The sequence below is a fragment of the Poecile atricapillus genome, chromosome 18, assembly GCF_030490865.1.
Source record: "Poecile atricapillus isolate bPoeAtr1 chromosome 18, bPoeAtr1.hap1, whole genome shotgun sequence".
Lineage (NCBI taxonomy): Eukaryota > Metazoa > Chordata > Aves > Passeriformes > Paridae > Poecile > Poecile atricapillus.
In genome coordinates this window covers 4,014,011-4,033,857 of record NC_081266.1, presented here as the reverse complement: position 1 = coordinate 4,033,857, position 19,847 = coordinate 4,014,011, and the positions used below count along the sequence as shown (strand labels likewise).

General features: G+C 41.2%; 1 protein-coding gene across 5 annotated transcripts in view; it reads left to right on the top strand.

Moving 5' to 3' along the window:
* Positions 1-18,319, top strand: part of DERA (deoxyribose-phosphate aldolase) — a 45,760-nt gene extending 27,441 nt beyond the window's left edge. Inside the window, exons 7-9 of one of the 5 annotated variants that reach the window (XR_009279091.1) lie at positions 10,042-10,154; positions 14,325-14,455; positions 15,899-18,319. Coding sequence is in view for 4 of the 5 variants with exons in the window: in XM_058852956.1 (XP_058708939.1) it covers positions 10,042-10,154; positions 14,306-14,455; positions 15,899-15,955 (320 nt within the window). In the remaining variant the exon portion in view is untranslated. Of the gene's footprint in view, positions 1-7,001; positions 7,103-10,041; positions 10,155-14,305; positions 14,456-15,898 lie in introns of those variants that run through there. The other 4 variants (XM_058852956.1, XM_058852957.1, XM_058852962.1 and 1 more) reach the window with 4 other exon arrangements.
* Positions 18,320-19,847: the final 1,528 nt, after the last annotated feature.

The following is a 19,847-nucleotide window of genomic DNA, read 5'->3' as shown; positions in this document are numbered from 1 at the left end:
CAGTCCAATGTCCAATTTACCAGCCAATCCCAAACATCACAGGAGTGAAGGAGTGAAATCTTGTAGTTTTTCACAAAGATCTGTTAATTCATCTGTTAGTTCAATGTGGACCAAAAAGGAAACAAGGGATGTTATTCCATATTCTGTGCATGACACTGAAATTATGGAATATAAAATTGTGAGACATGTGTCTTCAAAAGCCTCCTTCCCACCAGTCCTGGAAAGTGAACTCAAAGTACAAAACCTTACCCATAAATGGAGCTTTGGGACAGAGAGCTGACCCCAGGATGTGGAGGCAGCTTGGTGGGGTATGATGGAGAGGGCTGCTGTGTTTTTTGGGAATCCTAGTCCCCAGGAAGAGGAGGGATGGCATTTTCCAGCTGGTTCTCTGCTACCATGGCACCATGTAGATGCTGTTGATAGCTAACTAGCCAGGTTTATGTGGTAATCAGGCACTGTGTTTCCTCTGGATCTCAGCAAATGCAGCTTCTCAGCAGCTTCCTTGGAGCTTCAAGGCAGAATCCTCCAGGAGCTTCAGCTGGGTGGGCTCTGTGCTGTTGTAACGATGCTATTTCCAGTTCCTGGGTTAGAATTACAGCTCAGCTTTAAACTGTCTCCAGAGATCACTGCAGAAACACTTGTTTTTTCCCTAGAAGTAAAATAAAAATATCCTATTAAAATAAGCAGAGCTGCTCCGTGCCCTTGAACAACTTCTTGGTGAGTTCATTTGCAGGCACTTGCTTGTATTATGAAATAAGAACTGTGCTGGGAGAGAAACTCAAGAAGAAAGTACTGTATTTTTCTTCTAACATGTTTAAGAGATTGAGTTAAAAATGCAAAGTTAGTGAGAGGTAAAGAAAAGCTTTTAGGTTTGAAGTGTTCCTGTGCCTTTTTTACTGTCTTAAGAACAGAGTTTTGGAGTGAAACATGGGAACATGCAGAGCACTTTGTCATCTAAGTAAAAAAGAGCTGCAGATGAGAACAAATAATTATTAATTAGCAACACCACTGTATTTTGTTGCTCCTTCCTGTCTAATGAATGTTTTGTTCATGAAGGACAGAAGCAGCAGAGATTTGAGATTATTTGAGAGGAATTTTTATACAGCAGAAGGCAAAGGAAAGAACAGAATCAGTTAAAGTCAGAAGGAGGCAACTAATATGGCTTTTGAGGTGTCAGTGATGCATTTTGTATTATTCATGGCAGTGACTCCTGTATGGCTTGTAAGTTTTCTACATTTTCATTTTCTAAATTAGGTGGGACATCACATAAAGAGTAAAGTAGTCAGTGAAATGTAGAAAGATCGAGATCATCACGATCATGCAGAGCTTGCAGATGCCTTTCCACAAAATGTGGTTAGCTACAGCACTGATTTTTATGTTAATTTACTAGTGAATAATTTAAGAAGACCTGTTTACTTTTTAATAAAAAGGAAAGATATAAATTGGCTGAGTGTTCCTAATGTTACTTACAGCTGCCATTGAGCAGATGTTAGGGATTCTTAGTGGTAGGCTAGACCAAAATAAGTTTTATGAATAAACAAACAATTTCTTTTTACTACCAACTCTTTCAGGCTGATTCTCTCCCAAATTCACTGTGAATGGCTTTTTAAAGTCTCCTCATAAATAATTACCTTTCTTGTGGCACTTTTTTCTAGGCACTTGGATTTTAATTACAGTGATGAACTGTTTTAATAAGTTGTTAAATAATTTTTTCTTTTTAGGAGTAAATCCATTTTCTATTTCTCTTTGACTTCATCGGTTCCTGGGACTTTAATCCTTTTAATTCTTGCTAATTCACTTTATAAATTCACACTGGAGAAGTAAACAGCATGCAGCAGCATCATCTTCTTTTTGAACTCTGTGCACGTACACCCACCTCAGCTTGCTGGTTATCAATGGTCTCCTGTTACTAGTAACCATTTTGTTTAACTCAGTCATTTGGATCACAGCAAGTATGAAAAGATAGGTAATTAAATGGAGACAATGTGGTTTTGCTTTGGGCTAATGTCTGGGGGCCTTAGAGCCCTCCATGGAAGTGAATACAGTGCTTAGTTCATAGATAAGGAGTATGTAACACTGCTGTACTTCACCCCAGAACAGCATCTTCCAATGTAAATACTTATCAGACACCTTTGTGTGTGATTTGATGTTGGGAAATGCTGAACACGGAATTCCTCCTGGCTTTTTTTGCTGTTTATGCCAGAAGGGAAGGTGCAGGCAGGGTGGTCGCGGTCCCTGCCTCTGCGTTTGGCACGTGACAGCTCAGCAAAACACAGGGGAAGTTCTGCTTGGCCACCTCTGTTTCTGAGCATCTGAGTGAAGAAGTCATTGATACCAGAGTGGGGCTCTGAAATATTGCTGCAAATTTTACATAGATTTTTTTTTTTCTTTTCCCATATAAAATGTGCTGTCTCGATGAATAGTGACATTTAATAACTTGCCACTAAATACCTATGAGGATATATATATACATCTAGCACAAAGAGAGTTTGATATTCAATTTCTTTGATTCCCAGTATTTCAGTAAAAAGAAATACTGGGAATGCCGAAGTTCAAAATGATAATACATATATTTTTAAAAAATGTAAAACCTATCTATAAAATGTAGATTTGAAGACTGGAATATCATCTTTGTTCTACCAGTGGACTGGTGAAATCAGCATTTCTCTATGGGTTTCAATATTTTTGTTTTAACCAAAACCCATGCAGTTTTTCAATCAGATTGTTGGTGCTTTTTGCTTTGAGATGCTCACCATAATTGCAGTCTGTGGCAAGATCAGCACACAGGCTGTTGACAAAGGGAGGTGGAGAAACAACCCCCTGGCATATTTAATACCTTTTTATGAGTTGCTCCCTATTTGTGATGGTGCTTACTGGTCTTTTTTATTTCCTTCATTCAAGTAGTGCTCAGTAGATGTTACGCCAGAAAAGTTGGACTGAATTTATCAGCAGCACACCTTCATAAAGCATCCCTTTGAAATAAAATTGTTAGTTTTGCCATGTAAGCATTGTTAATAATGCAATGGGAGGAAAAAAGGATTTCTTAAAAAACCAGAAGTCTTTCCCTGGCCACCAGCAGAGAGGTGCCTGCTGCTCAGAGTGTGGCTGCACAGTCAGGGGTTTTGGTTGTTTTTTCCATTGAAGGGAGCTGGCAGGTTTTTTGGTATTCAGGCTGCCTGAAGAGTTGGAAACATTGCAAAACAACCCTACTGACAGTAGTCTGTCTGTCCTTGGAAGTTCTCACCTACACTGCAGCCTACACACGTGGGCTTTTGCAGTTTTGCTGAATGCCAAATTATCAAAGTGGAGAAGGAAAAAGGAAACACTCTGAGGGGCAAAATTCCCTGGAAAGTAGGAGCTTTAAGTAAGATTGATGCCCTTTAAAAACAAGCCTTATGTGTATAGGTAAGGCCATCCAGGGTGTTACCCTTTGGATATTTGTTGCATCAGGAGAATCCAGGAAGTCCATGATAAAATCGATGTGTTTGCAACTTGTTGGTGTTGAAGATGTTTGAGTGTCATAAAAAATAAGCTCAAAGTGCCTCACATGTTCTGGTAATCACATGATCACCGAAGTGGAATATTCATCCCTCTATGCAATCTCTCAGGAAATCTGTTCTACCTGATTGGTAAAAGCCAGGTGGAAACAAACAGATCGGAGATGAGTCTGGTGAGATTTGGCACCTCCTGTTTGGTTTTCAGGCAAAGCCAGAAGCCAAAACATTGACCCTTCCAATTGCTCAAGGAAAATACCTTTGATCCTGGCAATCCCCCTGGTACTGGAGCCTCCAGCTGTGCCAGCTGCCTTTGATTGTAGGGGACAATGTGGAAGAGGGACTGATGCTGCTGTTTGTCCTCTGCATGCCCAAGAGGCTGGATGCTGGATGGATTCTGACTGTGGCATTAACACATGGACTTTTAAATCTCAAAAACCAATCCTGCCTTTCTCTGGGTTAGCGTAGGAACAGAATCTTAAACTGCTTTTAACATCAAGTGTTGAAAAACACTCAAAATGACATTGAAGTGTCATGATTTTGGCTGTATTATGGATGGTGGATTTTTTAAAATCTTTAAAATTCATAGCACCTTCTTGATAAAGTAGACTGATTTTCTACTTGCTTTATTCAGTGTGGAGTATTTCCAAATTGATTTTAAACAGCTATTTCTTCAATTTGAGTAATTTTGTTACAAGCTAATAGACAATACATAAGTGTACCTGAGCTTTAATGTTAACATATTTGTTTCAAAGTTGTTATCAACGTTAAAAAGCACAAAGCTAAACGTGGTTGCTAAAACATGGAGTGCAATATGCCATGTAGTGCTGTGATTCTAAACCATCATGCATATTTATTATTTTCTTCCAAATTGCAGTGCTATTACTGGTAGATATATCAGGGTTTTAGCCTCAGTCTGTAATATGTCATGTACAGGACAACATTTTGAAAGGCTGAGATGTATTGATCCAAAACCAAGAATGCCAAGAGGGAAAAAGCCTGACCTAGACCACTGCTGTTTTAATTATATCACGTTTTAAGCTAGTTTATCATTGTTTAGGTTTATTTAAGTGGGAAGAAGGAAGTGATGCACGCATTTCAGTGTTTGTAAAGGAAGCTTAAAGGGGGAGATTTTCAAATCAAGTCCAGTTTCTCCCACAGCATTTTGGTTCTTCACCCATCCTAGCCAGGGCAGGTGGCTCAGTGCTGAGAACCAGAGTGCTTGCATTCAGGCTGAAAGGAGAGGCCAAGCTTTATGTTTCTTCATCAGTAATTGCTGGAGGAGGCCATGGATTTGGGAATCTGGGGCCAGAGCTGTGCCACCAGCACTGCCTCCTGCCCTGGGTGCACTGTGCTGCACTCTCAGGCTGTGCTAGAGAGGAGGTTTCTGCTGATGTCTCTTGTATTTTGAATTTTGCTCAAAATCAGGAGCATGGCAGAAAATATCCCTCAGAATGGCTTGTAGAGGAAATCAGCACTGCAAGTGGGTAAGCTGAGAGAAAGGTCTGGTTTTCCCCAGCGATGGTAAGGTTAGGATTAGGTGTTGGGATGCCTTGATTTATTTCTTCTTTCTGCCTTTGGCTTGTCACGTGTCATTAGGCAAACTGCTTCAGCAGCTCCAGTAGTGCCATCTGCAAAAAGAAATAAGGTTAATGTAGGTCATAGACTGTAACACCCCTGAGTGCAGTGTGTGGTACACCCTTTTAAAGAAGAAAAATGGGATCCTGGTAAAGAAGCAGGAGATTTAACGAGTAGATAACAGTACAGGAATTCCTGTGTCCCACTCCTGCTGCTTCCTCCTTGAAGAGGAAGAGGAATGGCTGTTCCAGCAGCACATAATTGCCTGAACTCCTGCACCTTGGCATCTCCAGCTCTGCTGCTGCATGGCAATGCAGGGAGGTGACTGGGAGCATCTTTCCTCCTGGGCTTCAGTGGGGCTCCAAGCCAGGTGCCACCAGTGACAGGGATTCCAGCTGTGCTCTTTGGACCCAGAGCACATGCCAATTATTTATCTCCTCTTCCTCCATGCCACAGAGGGATTGGATTGGAAGGAATGCTCTAAAAATAGCAGTGCCTATGCTGTGTAGCCGAGCAATGGAATGGCTCTTCCTGCTGAACTTTCTAAAGAAACATTTTAAATGAACACACAAGAAACAAATACTAATTAAGTAATAGTATTCTGTGGAGACCTGTGGTAGATGCTGCAACAGTGCATTAGCAAGCCATGCATAATTCAGCAATGCTGAATTCTTTCAGACATCATCTGCAGGGAATTTTGCCTAAGTATGGACTTGATAATTTGTCCCTTTGTGTGCATGTGTAAGTGTTCCTAAGGGCATCGTTTGGCCTGCAGAACCCCTGTTACTGGAGGTGCTGTTCAAGAAAGGGAACATCCATTCTGAGTCTTGGAAACCAAGCTGGGATGGTAGGATGGCTTTTCAGAAGGCTGTACTCCTTGTAAACAGACATTAAACATTGGAGCCCTGTGATAGGATTTTTACTTTTTGTCCCCTCTGTGCAGGCACTTTTTGAAAAGAGTTGCAAAAAGCGGGTAATTCTCGACAGACCAAGTTACAAACCAGCATTTTTCGATGGTAGCTGAGACACAGGCATGTGAAAACACTCATAGGCACCTAACCCAGTGGTCTGGCAGTGTAGCCTCGTGTCATGGAGCTAAAGTTACCTGGTGAGCTCCTGCTAAAGTAAATTGTCACAGCTTTATATTCTCTTCTGCATGGCAAAGTGAAGCTAACGGGGAATGTATTTTATCTTGCTGCTGGGGCAGGATAAAGACATGTAAGTGGGACAATTAAGGATGAGGACATGTAAGTAGGGCAATTAAGGATGACTCAACTGACAAGAATTAGCTGCTACATTAGCCTTTTATATCTTGCCCTGCCTCTTATTTTCAGAGGGTTGTTAACCTGGTCACCCCTAGTAAGGCTAATTGTGTGTGAATCTGAAGACCCTTAGTGTGGGTGCTCATAAAATAGAAAGATGACTTGCTAATGGGGCTTCATGCACGTTTGATCCGGTACTATTTTGTCATTGCTGCCTTGTCAGCAGGAACAGCAGGTGGGTTTGCAGGTCCTCTGAGCAGAATGCCACTTTTTGCCACCAGTTCTGGAAGTCTTGGAAGGATAAGTGTTCTCCCTGTGTCACCGCATATTGTTATGTCTCAGTTGCAGCAATGAAGATATATTTGTGCTCATTGCAAATACTTACAAAGTAGCACTGCATAATTGTCCCTCTGCAAGCATCTCTCTCTAAACTATTGTTTAAAACTGCCAGCCACATCTTTGTTCTTTATTAAGACTAAGACAGCAACACAGAGTCTGTAGGTATCAGGAGATAATCATTCCCCAAGGGCATTTGAAACACTTCACAACCAAAAGGTTGTGATTACTCCACGATTGCTACACTGCTTATTATTCCTTATTGCTTAATTATGGAATCAGAGTGTGTTTCCTGGATGCTGTCATCTGAATAAGATTCTCCACTTCTCAGGCTCTACTTCAACGTTACTTGGACTGGAAATCTCTGTAGATGTGCTGGACAGCCACAGGGCAGGCCAGTTCTGGAAGCTCTTCTGACCTTTTGGGAGACCAGAGCATTCCTAAATGAGGCTGTGTATCTAGAACAGAAAAAAAAATATAATGGACTTTTCTGAGGTAAATGCCTGTTTGTGTTGAACCCACAACCTTGGTGTTACTGCACCATGATCTAACCAGGAGAGTTCATCCCATCTCCCTGCTTCAGTGAGTCTCACACGGCTTTGCCACCTTGGAAGGAAATGTACTGTTGTGGCTTCACACTGGAAAATAAAAGTAGGAAGTGTGGTCTTTTCCAGGCTCCCCAAGCCTAGAAGTCGACCCTGAATAACTGATTTTGTAAAGTCTTGGATTTAATGCCTCATTTAATCATGTAATCGACTCTAAGGAAGGAGAAAGCCATTCAGTGTGTAGTTTAGCCTTAGCCTTGATTTTTTGAGTGTATTCATTCACAGGAAGATGAGAAGATGGGTGATAAAACGCAGGTTTCAAAATCATCACCTAAATTTCTAGGTGAAACTCCTTCTGAACTGGATTCCTTAAACTTGTTTTTGGACACTTGAATAAGAAACAGACTGGGTGAAACTCCCTTATTATCACAAGGTTGGCATAAAGTTTGCTTAATGAGGTGCTTTGTATGGTAGCACTTGATTTTTAAATCCCCCTTTTCACTGCTGAAATCCAGATGTTGATAGCACCTTCCATCGTGGCTCTCTGTGCCAGTGTGGGTCCTCTGTCTTCTGCAAGAGGCTGCCTGCAGTCCTGCTAGCAAGCTCTTGTGTCAAAAAAAGAATTTGTTCTGGAAATAAAAATGTATTGTTTTCATTGTTAGAGGATGCTACTAAATTGGCTGTATGTTTGTCTAATAATCACATCTAAAGCTGATTATTCTCGTAATAGCCTTAAGATATTATTTAAAAATAAATATATAAATGCACAACTTTTGTACTAATACTAGTTTTTAATCTCTTCTTGTTTCTATGAAGTCTGAATGAGATTTTCAAAATTGAATAATAATTTGATCCGTTAATCTTTTGAAGCTAGTAATTTTATTTTCCCCTCTTTGCAGTCTCTGAGGCTCGCAAATGAATAGAGCTTCATTACTGGAGTCTGCATTTAATAACCATTATCCATTATCTTGTAATTAAGACTCCCTGTAACGAATCATGAGGACAATGCAAAAATACATAGTACATTTCTTTAATGAACTGGAAAATGTTCATCTTGTTCTATTTAGTAATGAGTTGCTGAATAGTCGTTAAATCCACTGGAGAATAGAACTAGATGGATTTTGAAGACTATCTTGAGTTTGTGGTTAATCTATTAGAATTAAAATTTCATCTTCTATTTTTATCAACAGCTGATTAGAAGTCATTCTGTTTGACCAAATTGATTAGAAGACCATATACAAGGGCAGCTGTTGTTTAATGAAAGTTTTTAATGAAACTGTACCATAGAGACTTGTAATTATAAGACTTATAAAAGCTTTGACTTACCTTATAGCAGAAAAAATGAGAAGTATTGCACTGAAGGACTTTAAGTGCTACATTTCGAAAGGGAAATTAAAAATATAATTTGGTGATGTTGAAGTTTCACTTCCACTGCTCCTTGTTTTAATGTGACTATCAGATGTCCGTGGTGTCTCTCTGGAAGGGAGCAGCTCTGAAATGTGCAACTCAATTGTCTCTCCTGTGTGCTCTGTTCTTTGCAAAGCTCTGTCAGCTATTAATTGCCTCTTTTGCACACTGCATTTTCCATGGAGTTAGAATTTTCCTTGCAAATAGCTGTTTCTCTCCAGGATGGGAGTTGTCACAGGAGGGTGCAATGGAATCACCACTGGGCTGACATGGTGCCTGGTCAGGAAGCCTACAGAGAAAACTGTGGCCTGAGAAACCCCAAAGTTGGTGATGCCATTGTTTGATTGTGCTTAAAAGCCAGGGAAGCATGCCTGGCTTTGTGTTGCCTTGCCATCAGGCTGAGCCCCAGCTCAGCCCATCAGCTGGGCCATCAGGAAGGCGCTCTGGAGGGTGCTGCAGCTCACAGAATGCAGCCAAGGCAACTCCTTACTCGGAGCCAGTGCTGAAACTTCCCTTCCCTACTCTAGGGGATGTTGTAGAGGCATCATCATTCACATAAGAGACAAAATGGACCCCAAGCCAAATTTGAAGTGGAAGCAGATGCAGTTCCAATTGACTTAAGTGGATGATGCACTACTACATGATGTTTGAATTATCCCTCTTCTTCTCCCAATTACTTTTGATAATTAATGATCCCACAGTACACCTTTTCTAAGAAGTAGGTTCCTAGGGGTGAAGTGCGTCCTAATGAAATTAAAGAAGTTTTGTCATTGTGTTCTGTCAGTGCTGGATCAGGCACTGCAAGGCATGCTATTTTTTGTTAGTTTCTTAGCTTTTTGTTACACTGTGCTTCAGGATTTCTTTCAAGCCAAGGCAGAACAGCAAGAATACACAAGAATGTTACTCAAGCCTTAAGACAGGCAGTGGAGAATATTATTCACTAGTGAGAAAATAGGAAAAAGTAAGCCAAGGCTAACTCTTGTTCTTTAAAGAACACAGATGTTTTGACCTTGTTACTGCATTAAATCAGACCGTGGATTTAACTTGCAGTGTCACAATTGCAAAATGCATAAAAGGGAAGTTTTCCCTTGGTTTACAGTATTACACAACTGTTTTAGTAAACACATATGAGATATCTTTCCCTTCTCCTAAAAACAGCTGCAGGAGATACAATAGCAGACTCTCAGACGTGGGACCAAATAGATGCAAAGTTAAATTTAAAAAAACAAAACTGATGAAAATCATTTCTATTCTCAAGGATCCTTGTGGAAATACTAAGATGTTGATTTATGTACACCACAGGGACATATGTGTAAAGGAGTTGCTGTGAAGCAGGAGGGCATCTTTGAGGCTGTGAACCTGTATGTGCAGAGGGACTCTTGTTCTAAAACTGCTATAAAACATTTTACTTCCTTTCAGGTTCTGATTTTATAAAGACATCTACAGGAAAGGAGGTGGAAAATGCGACCTTTCCCGTGGGCATAGTCATGATGCGAGCCATTAAGGAGTACTACTGGCAAACTGGCTACAAGGTAGTTCTCATTTCCTTTGTAAAAATTAACCAAACAGGCTCACTCAGAAGGAAATAAGAATGTATTAGGATTGATTTGCTAATATTAATTTTATTTTTATTTTTCCTTTTGTCTTTTCTCCCTTGAAGAACTGTTACTTCATTCCATAAAACCTCATGAAATCAAAGCATTCCCTGCTGCACCTGGATTTGAATTTTGTTTCACCATTTAAATGGCCATGGCCATTAATAACAGGGCTGATTAGTGGCTGACATGCTCCCATAAACCTCAACAGAGCTATACAAATGTAGAGCCATCGAGTCTGTCCAGTGTACACAACTGTATTTTCAGACTTTGTCCTGGCAACCCAAAGGGTACATTTTGCTCTTTCCTCCCTTGCCACAGAGGCTTTCTAAGTGAACAAGGAGGCAGATCCTGGTACCTGGGATGGAAGGAAGGAGAGAGGGGACAGGGGTTGGAAGAACATTATGTCATGTATTTAATGTTTATTGATCAGGCTGCTGTCAGGTGAGCTCAGTGGAGAAAAGGGGAATGAACAGCAAAGCCAGTGATGAACTGTCTGTGCATTCATCCTTTTGCTGAAACATTGAGAAAGGAGGAGATTCCCAGGAGGGCTTAAGCCACCTCTCACTTCCTCTTTCCAAGGCAGGTGGGGGCTGCCAGCTGGATCTGGTGCTGGTGTTCAGCGCTGGGCTTTGTCCTCACCTTCAGCACCAGGGCAGGAAGCCATATCTCTAGCTAAGAGCCTCTCCTCATTTCTGGCCACCCTTCCCTCCTCTCCAGCTTCTCCTTCTGCCCCTTCTGCAGGTGGCCCTGAAAGGTACAATGTCAGGCCATGGGATGGGGGCTGAGATGGCTTCAGAGGCTGCTGGAACGTGTGACACCAGCTTAGAGGTGTGTCCATCTACTCTGGGGAGCCATCTAGATGAGGCCAGTGTTGGGAAGGTAGAATTAGAAAGAAATTATAAATATGACTCTTTAGCCAGAGAGGCTAAGGAAGAAATACAAATGAAAGCAGGGTTTGAATAATTCAAATAAACCAGGCTGGTATACCAGAACACATTCTTTCCCCCAATAAAACTAAGCTGAGACCCCTCTCCCCAGCCTTATAAGGAAAGGTCTGAAGGACCCTGAGATAACTAAAAATATGCAAAAACAGTGATTTCTATAGGTTGCACACAAATGTTACTGTATTAGTATGCTTAGAAAGATTGGTTAGTAAAGGAATAGAATATTCAATGTACAGGTTATATAAGTAATTGTAAAAGAGAGTTCGCTCTCTTGGTCTCTCTTGCTACTCTCTTACTACGCTCTCTTGGCTCTCTCTCTTAGCCCTCTTGGTCTCTCTTGGCTCTTTTGGCTCTCTTGGTTCTCTTAGTCTCTCTTAGCTCTCTCTTTTAGCCCTCTTGGCTCTCTTGCTACGCTTTCTCTCTCTTTTTCCCCGGCTCTCTCACTTCTGTTCTGTTCCTCTCTTTCTTAGCAATCTTAAGTCTTGAGCTCATGTGTTCATATTTTACCCCCTTTTGTATTGTTCTCTCCGAGCCTGCTTTGAGCTCTATCTGCTGGCTCATTGCAGGCTCCCTCCCTCTCTCTCTCTCCCACGCCCTGAAATAAACTTCTAACTTCTAACTCGATTATAGAGGTCTTTGCCGTGTCTCAGACTGTCCACCCCAGAAAGCGTCTCCTACAGGCCAGCATGGATCCCTGGGCTGTTCCCACTCCTCCTCCTGCCTCTCTCTCTGCCACACAATAATTTGAGCAGCTCCAGTAGTTTTGTTTCTGTGGGAGCACCATCAGTGCCCCAGCATGAGGCAGATCCCTGGGGCAGCAGCGCTGTGTGCCACAAGTTGGTCCCTGCTGCATTAGCACAGCTTTGTCCCCATAACTGGATATAAATGTTGAATTCACCTTTTGCTTTCAAAGCAGGCATTCATGGTATGAAATGTGTTATTAAGTGCTTGTGTCCGTGTGCATGTGTGTGTCGGTGAATTAGATGTAAACTGACTTTCTGTACTTTTATTAACTGAAGACAATATTATCAGTGACAAGAAATTTCTAAATGGTTTCTTTAACAAACTAATTTTGCTGCTGTAGGGATGCTTTCTAGCAAGGTGTTGCCTGGGAAAAACAGGTTAATATAGAAATTAAACTTCTTCAAGGAAAGGAACAAGTTGCAGAGTAACATTTATTGACTGATAAGCTGTGGTGGTGATATGAAAAGTGTGCAATATAATGGGAAATAATCTTTTCCTGTCATTATTGAAGGACATACATAAATTGGTTTTTCTGTTGGGAAAACCCCCAATCCAGAAAAACTTATTACTTTTAATAATATAAGGTGAAGAGAAAATTCTTGAGGAGATGAACTTATTAAGCAAAATAATGAAATGCTGTGAAACAGCAGGAAAGTGGTAGCTGGACTTTGTACTGCTCTTGAATTAAATTCCAACCCCCCCTTCCTTTTTACGTTTTTGTGGCAGTCAGATGTACTGTGTGGAAAGCTGGTAAATGGAGGAGAGGACAGGCTTGTCTTTGTCAGCTTTTTTTGCAAAGAAAAGAGCTTTCAGAATCTGCTAAAAGGGGAAGGAATTCTGAATGATGGTTTTAATTCTCCTATTAACTCTGTTTTACTTGTTTTTGTCGCAGATTAGCTCAAAGAGTTGTAGTATTTCTAGGAAGAAATCTAAATTCAAATTTCATTAGAATTTCTCTTCCTGAGGGAAAACCCATTCCAACTGTTTTTGTTTATTATCTAGAAAGATGCTTTTCCAGTTGCTGGGCTTTAAATTCTTTTTGGAAACCAAACTTTAACAGATGTATGCATACACTCACACATCTATTTGTCCATCCACAAAAATACAGTCTTCATGGTTTGGATTTATCAAGCTTTTCCTGCTTTTGTTCCTTTTAATCTTATTGGAAATATGCCATTATCACAATGCTCCAGCATGAGAGAAGGATTTATTCTGTGTTTGTTGGTCCTGAAATCACTATATAAAACAGATTACCAAACACATTTTAAAACAGATACTTTCTGATTCCACTGTTATATCCATGAGGCACAAAGAAATCCTCAGTGTAGTGAGGTTTTGGGAGCTTACATGCAAAACCCAAATGACAATTCTTGCAGAATGTAAAGGTTAATGGCAGAAGGAAACGTAGGAAGAATCACTGTGTGCTGCATGTTGTTCAGATTTACTTCTTTTTATACAGGAAGAATTTTTCCTGATTCTCCTTGCTTTTCAAGAGTTTAGGTAGCTGCTACAGGCCAACAATTTGGCATTTTCGATGAGGGGTTTGATAGCTGAGTGTCACAAGCTCTGTCTCGGAACGAGACATGTTTAAATGGCACACAACCAAAGGACTGGCATTAGGGGTGTATGCCAAGTGCACAGCAGGTCCATCATGGGATTCAAGACATGCTTTACCTCCAAGATAAGTTTTACTTGGTGTCTGTGCCTTTGCAGAAGTGACAGTTCACCTTCAGCTATGGCACACATCTCACACCCAGGGACTGAAAGCACATCCAGCCTGTGGTGGGGGACAAAAGTTCTGCAGTTCCTGTGAAGCACAGACCTTTCAATTTTTGATAAAGACAGATGTAATTTAATTCCCATTTGGAAAATTTTAGTGAAAATTAAACCTCTGATAGGTTTGAATGTACAGCCAAATCACGTGTGACTGTGCTGCACAGGCTTTTTATAAAATACAGCCAGTTCTCACTGCTGGCCACGAGTCAGCCACCTCACATGCAGCATCTTTAGTGTTTTGGTATTGTTGTATATTTGTTATTCTGTGTTTGGAATTAGATTTGCAGTAGGTGATGATGACACTATGTGATTATGCAGATAATCCCAGTCTTGCCTAAATCCCTTGTATTAGAGGCAAAATACTCCCATTAGACCTCAAGCCCAGCTCCTGAGAAAGTGCACAGGGGTCAAAAGTATTGCTTCCTCAGGATGAAAATGTTATCTTTGGCAGTGATGGCTGAGGGTTGAGCTGGTCCAGCTCCTTACCAGGTAGAGCTGTTACATCACAGGCACTTTGCGGCCGTACAAACATCGGTTGCTCTTCTAGGGTTGCTGATGGATGAAAATGTGTACTGCACTTCTTTTTTTTGTTTGTGTTTTTTATTTCTTCTCTCTCTAAAGGTTGGATTTAAACCTGCAGGGGGCATTAGGACAGCCAAAGAAGCTATTACCTGGCTTATGCTGGTGAAGGAGGAGCTGGGAGTGGAGTGGCTGACACCGGAGCTCTTCCGCCTGGGTGCCAGCAGTTTACTGGGAGACATCGAGCAGCAGGTTGGTTGCTGGCAGCTTACAGCTCGTGGAGAACAAAAGTCATCTTTCTAAATGTGCTGGCTTCCTGCTTCTGCAGAAATGGAACATCCATCTACTTCATTATTGATGACAGGTTCACTTCCAGCTCAGTATTTCTTTAAGTTTGAGCTGTTGTTACAGACGTCTGGGGCTCTGATGTTGGGGCAGCTGTCCGTGGTCTAGGCCATGTTTGCAGTGTAAAATTTGACAAAAATTGGGCAAAAAGGGTTCAGTTTGTGCATGTACAGAGTCTTTTCAAAGTCATGGCAGTGCTGTCCCCTTGGATCCCAGCTGTGACTGGACCTCACAGACCCTTTGTGTCGCTGTGCCACAGCTCCTCACAGTGCATTTCCTCCCAGTGGAGAAAGTCCCATCTCATCCTACATTTGGGTGCTGCTGATAGAGAATTTTTTCCATGTTGGTTGTTTCCTGTGGAAGAAGTTCCCAGTGGGAAGAGAGATTCTGACCTGTCTATGCATGATCTGCATCAGTGGCACAGGGTATCAACCCTGAAGGATGCTGTGTAATTGGGAGCAGTGTCATAGGAACTACTAAAACATGAAGGCTTCTGGTCTTGGCTCTCACATTCATTAAACCCAGGAGAGGAGGTGATACTACCTTTAACCAAGAAAAATATCTGAGAGTCATTATCCTGTTGCTGCTACTGGGAAAACATGAGGTATAGGGGATTTGGGGGAGGACAAGACCACCAGTCTTTTCCCTTTCCTCACCTTTCCTAGCAATTGAGATACTGACACGTTTTAAGAAATTTTTAAGAACAGCTGAGAGATGTCAGGTTAATATTCATGACTGCTGAAAACCCCTGGCTCACTCCTACAATGAGGAAAATATTGTCTTGCTCCCTCTTCCTCACTTTTGACCTAAAATTATGTCCCTGGTTATGACAGAGCAGCATGAGCTTCATCTTTGCCACTGCCATCACTGCTGGGTGTTAGAACACAGCCAGTGATTGTGTTGCACCATTTGTTCTGATTTCTTAAGGGTTTTATCTTTTATCTGCCAGGGATTGCACAAATGCCCCAGTCATGACCAAAGCTCTTGCTGTTCTATGCATGGAAGATAAAATGTCCCAGTCATTATATTCAATAAAACAAAAATACTGGAATAGAAAAAAACAGATGACAGAGGAGAGCATTGGCTTCTACCTGGCTCTTTTTGAAATCTTAGTTAAGAGCAACAGGAGTATTTGCTTTTTACTTTTTCTTTCCAAACACAGCAGTAAGAGCCCTTAGTTCATATCCCAAAACCAAACATATTAAGGGATATTACATCATATTTTATTCACACACACAAACAAATATCTATCATCCTCATCTGACATGCCTTTAATTTGTTACTTCCTTGATACTTGCAGCTTTATAGTCATGTATAATTCCATCATAAATTTTATTTTTTTCCTTGCAGATTTTCTATCATGTGACTGGCTCTTATGCACTTCAGCATGAACTGGCAATGGCTTAGACACAAAACCAACTCAGGATTACTTTTACAAAAGAGGTCTTTAAGCAAGCAGCAGGTTTGTCAGAAGTCTTCTGACAACCAAGTGCATATGATAGAATTAAAGACCTAATTCTCCCTTCTTTATAGTTTATGGTATTTAAAAATATGCTCAAGTCTGCTGGTTGTACTTGATCCAAAAGCAGAAAAAAAGTGGCATTTCTGAAATAGTTAAATAGTTAATACATACAGATTTGTAAAGTTAATCTTGCAAAGTTCTTCAGACCAGCCTGAAAAGCTTATTAATGGCAACACTGAAATACTAGGAAAAAGATTTAGGTGGCCTGGTAACACTTTGCAGTCGTAGAATATGAAATATCTATGGAATGTTTCAGATTGCTAATTAAGAGCTACCAATCTTGGAACAGATTTCCATTCACCTCAGACAAAATCTTCTGGCACAGATGTGTTGCACCATTAATTGTTCTGTTGATTCAGTTTCAGCCATTGTAACGGGAAAGAAGAATGAAACTTGGCTATTACTCCTCTTTTATAAAACGTCTCATGTAGCAAAAAAAGAAAGGAAAAAAAAAAAAAAAGCAACCAGACCTCTTTTTTATTTTTTGTATTTTCCCCCCCAAACTTGGGCACAGACATCCATATTTAGACCCTTGAATAAAAGTGGCTTGATTTCTAGAACAGCTGAGTATCCACAGTTGCTCCTGAAGTTAATGGGAGCTCTGGGTGATCAGAACAACTGAAAATCAAGCAGTCTCTATATAGGTGCCTAACTATGCATTCAGGGGCCTATTTTTAGGCATTTCACTCTTAAAATTTTAGTCTAACTTGCTTAGAAGCTCCAATTCCTGTCTCCTGTCATTTTAAAACACATTCATGCAAATCTTTCCATTTTAATGTAGGGGGGGTTTGACTGTCAGTTCGCAGGTGTCACTGCTAGGCTGGCTGAACTTCAACTTTGCCATTCCAAAAGAAATACTTCCATTTAAAAGATGATCTGAATTGTGTCCTATACTGGGTTTAATGTTTTAACCTAAAAAAATGTGCTTTTTTCAGAGCACATTAAGAACAATACCCAAATCACCAGCACCTTTTGAATATCAGACTGGAGCTAGTAGATTCATTATATCAGAACTGCATTCTGCTCACTAACCAGAGTTGTACTAAAAACTTAATTATCTTATCATCAGGACTAGTCTCACTGACTTAAGTAGGTCTCATCATGGAAGTAAGAGGAGGAGGAGGAGGATTTTGCTGTAAATCAAGCTACAAGGTGCATTTATTACAAAGAGATTTATTATAAAGATAATCACTCTGTTATTTATCTGGCCATACCACCTGAATCACTAGGGTGCTACAAAACACCTTGGACAGATTGGAAAGCTGATTAGGGGAAAAAAAAAAAATCAAGGAAAACAACATTTACAGAAAGCAAAATCATATATGAAGTGCTCAGGATTAAAAATGGGCCTTAATTTCTCAGGAAATAGTTCATCCAAGGCTTTTCTGCTTTAGGTCTCAGCACAGAAGGTGAGACTGAGCTGTGACTGTTTTCATGTCTGTTTTCTTGAAAATGGCCATTTTTACCATGAGTTTTCCTTCTGATTTCATTGCCAATTTTGTCAAGGAAAAATCCAAGTGCCTGTCTGCATATGGGGGGCAAAATTCTGCTGCTGAACTTTCAGAAATACAGAGTCTCTTACAAGAGGTCAGTTCCCACCAGGTTTTTTGCCAGTGTGACCCTCTGCCGTGCCATCCCAGCCACAACACAGTGGATTTTGCTGCTGTTTATCTCTGTAAATGTTATTACATGTTATTAATGTCCATACTTTCCCAGTGGGAAGTAATGCCACTTGCAAGCCACGCTTTTTTGTTTTCCATTGTCTTTTGGACAATCAGGGTGAAGACAGAAACTATTTTTTTGGAGATGCTTTAGTTTGTAGGTGGAGGACTCTGTGTAGTACCTTAAAATTAATGGAGGTCCAACTTTGCCACCTCAGTGTGTGAGGTGAGTCTCTGAGAACAACCTCACTTGTCTCCATGGGAACTGTGGTGATGAAAGAAGTTGCCAGGAGGAATTCTGTCAACAGTTTTGAAGTGCACATGGGCTGCTGGTGGTGACTTCAGGGGTGACAGCTCTGTTTGCAGAGGGAGAAGTTCCTGAAGAGTTGAGGGTAGCCACTTCCCTTCTCCAGGAACATTAAAAACACACCTATGTGAAATACTGTGCGACTCCAAGCCAACCATTGTTTCCAGAGAAGCTGGATTGGAATGTGGTTTATAAATTTTTCCTGTTGAAACCTTTTGTCAAAAAAAGAAAAAAAAATGTAACAAGTCTGTAAACACATGCAAATAAAGATGATTCTGGTTTGGGGGTTGTTCTTTTTCAAGGAATGAGCAGAAGGCTCAGTGTTTTGGAGCAACTGGTTGTCTTTATTTAACTCCATGGTGATTCAAGTTATATTCACATTGTGGGCCACCAGCACGACCCTGAGCCTTGTCTGTCACCCCTCCTGCAGAAGCTGCTGGTACCAGCAGTGACTCTGTTGACAGCCCTGGGTGATGTGAGGGGTTGACCCTGGGCCAGGGATGCCATCAGGAGCAGCAAGGGACCGGGCTGGGGGCAGGGAACGTGGCTGATCCAAGGGGTCTGTCTGGAACACTGCTGGGCAGGTATGGGATCCATCCCAGCCTGGGGCAGGGCTGGAGGCCCCCTGAGCTGAGTGGGGCTGCTGGGCAGGGCCAGAAGCATTCCTGGGCTTGTGCCAGCACTGTTTGGTGCATTTGGACCCCCAAACACAGGGGCTCCCACAAGTCCTGAGCTGAGGTTGGCGGTGGCGTGGCAGGATCTGCATTCCCACCCACAAGGAGCTGGGAGTGCTCACAGAGTGGGCTCCTGGGCTTGCTGCCCTTCACCCTGACCCTTCACTGCCCTTTTTTTCCGTCTTTCCCATCTTTTTCCCCTGCTGCTCTTCAGCTGTGCTGAGCTGAAGTTTGTGGAGGCTGCAGGCAGCACGTGAGGACCTGAACTCCTGGGAAGCGTGGAGGGGGCGGCGCTCCGTCGTTGCACAGACTTTGGGAAAAGTTCAGATTTAGTTCTGTGCTTCAGGCCATTAGAAAAGGAACAGGCAATTATGCACTCATGTCTAAATATATTTCAGAGTGTAACATATGTTTTGTGCAAGTCAGTCTTGTATACTAATTTATTATTTTTATAACACTTATTCATTTAGGATTTTAAATAGCTTCATTTTGTAGACCACATTACTTTGCAAAGAAGAGAATAAATTCAAGAAGAAAGTAAAGTAGAAGCTGCAAATCTAGAATATTCTGCATCAGCTTATTTACTAGAAGAGGGAATTGGGAGAGAGGGTAAGCTTTTTTCCTGATTTGTAGGAAACAAAGATATTAAATAGTAATTATATGTGAAGTGCACATATCAACTGGGGCAAGTAATACTTTGATATCTTTATTTCATCAGTCGTATAAGTCCATTCTTTCATTTCCTTTGTGAAGCAGGGAACATACATTATATACCATAGCACGTGCCACTGAGACAGAAGAAACTGATCTACTTTTAATTTTATTTTGCTCAGTTGGAACTTTGGCTCCTTGCCTCTCTTGGGGAGGAAAAAAAAACCCCACGAACAACAACAGCAAGTTTTATCCAAATCTTGGTGAGCTTTGCTGAAATTACAGCTGGATGATAAATTCTTTGTGGGGTAGGAGTAAAAGGAGGGGACTGCTTATATTTAGGTGCAACCTGCCCAGGAGAGAAAGGAAATTTGGTCAGTCTTTATGTAACAGGGCAACCAGAGACAAGAGTATTCTTATTATGTAAAGACACCATTGGTAAAATTAGTGATTGCCTGTTGCTGTTAAAGTCCCAGAAAGTCAG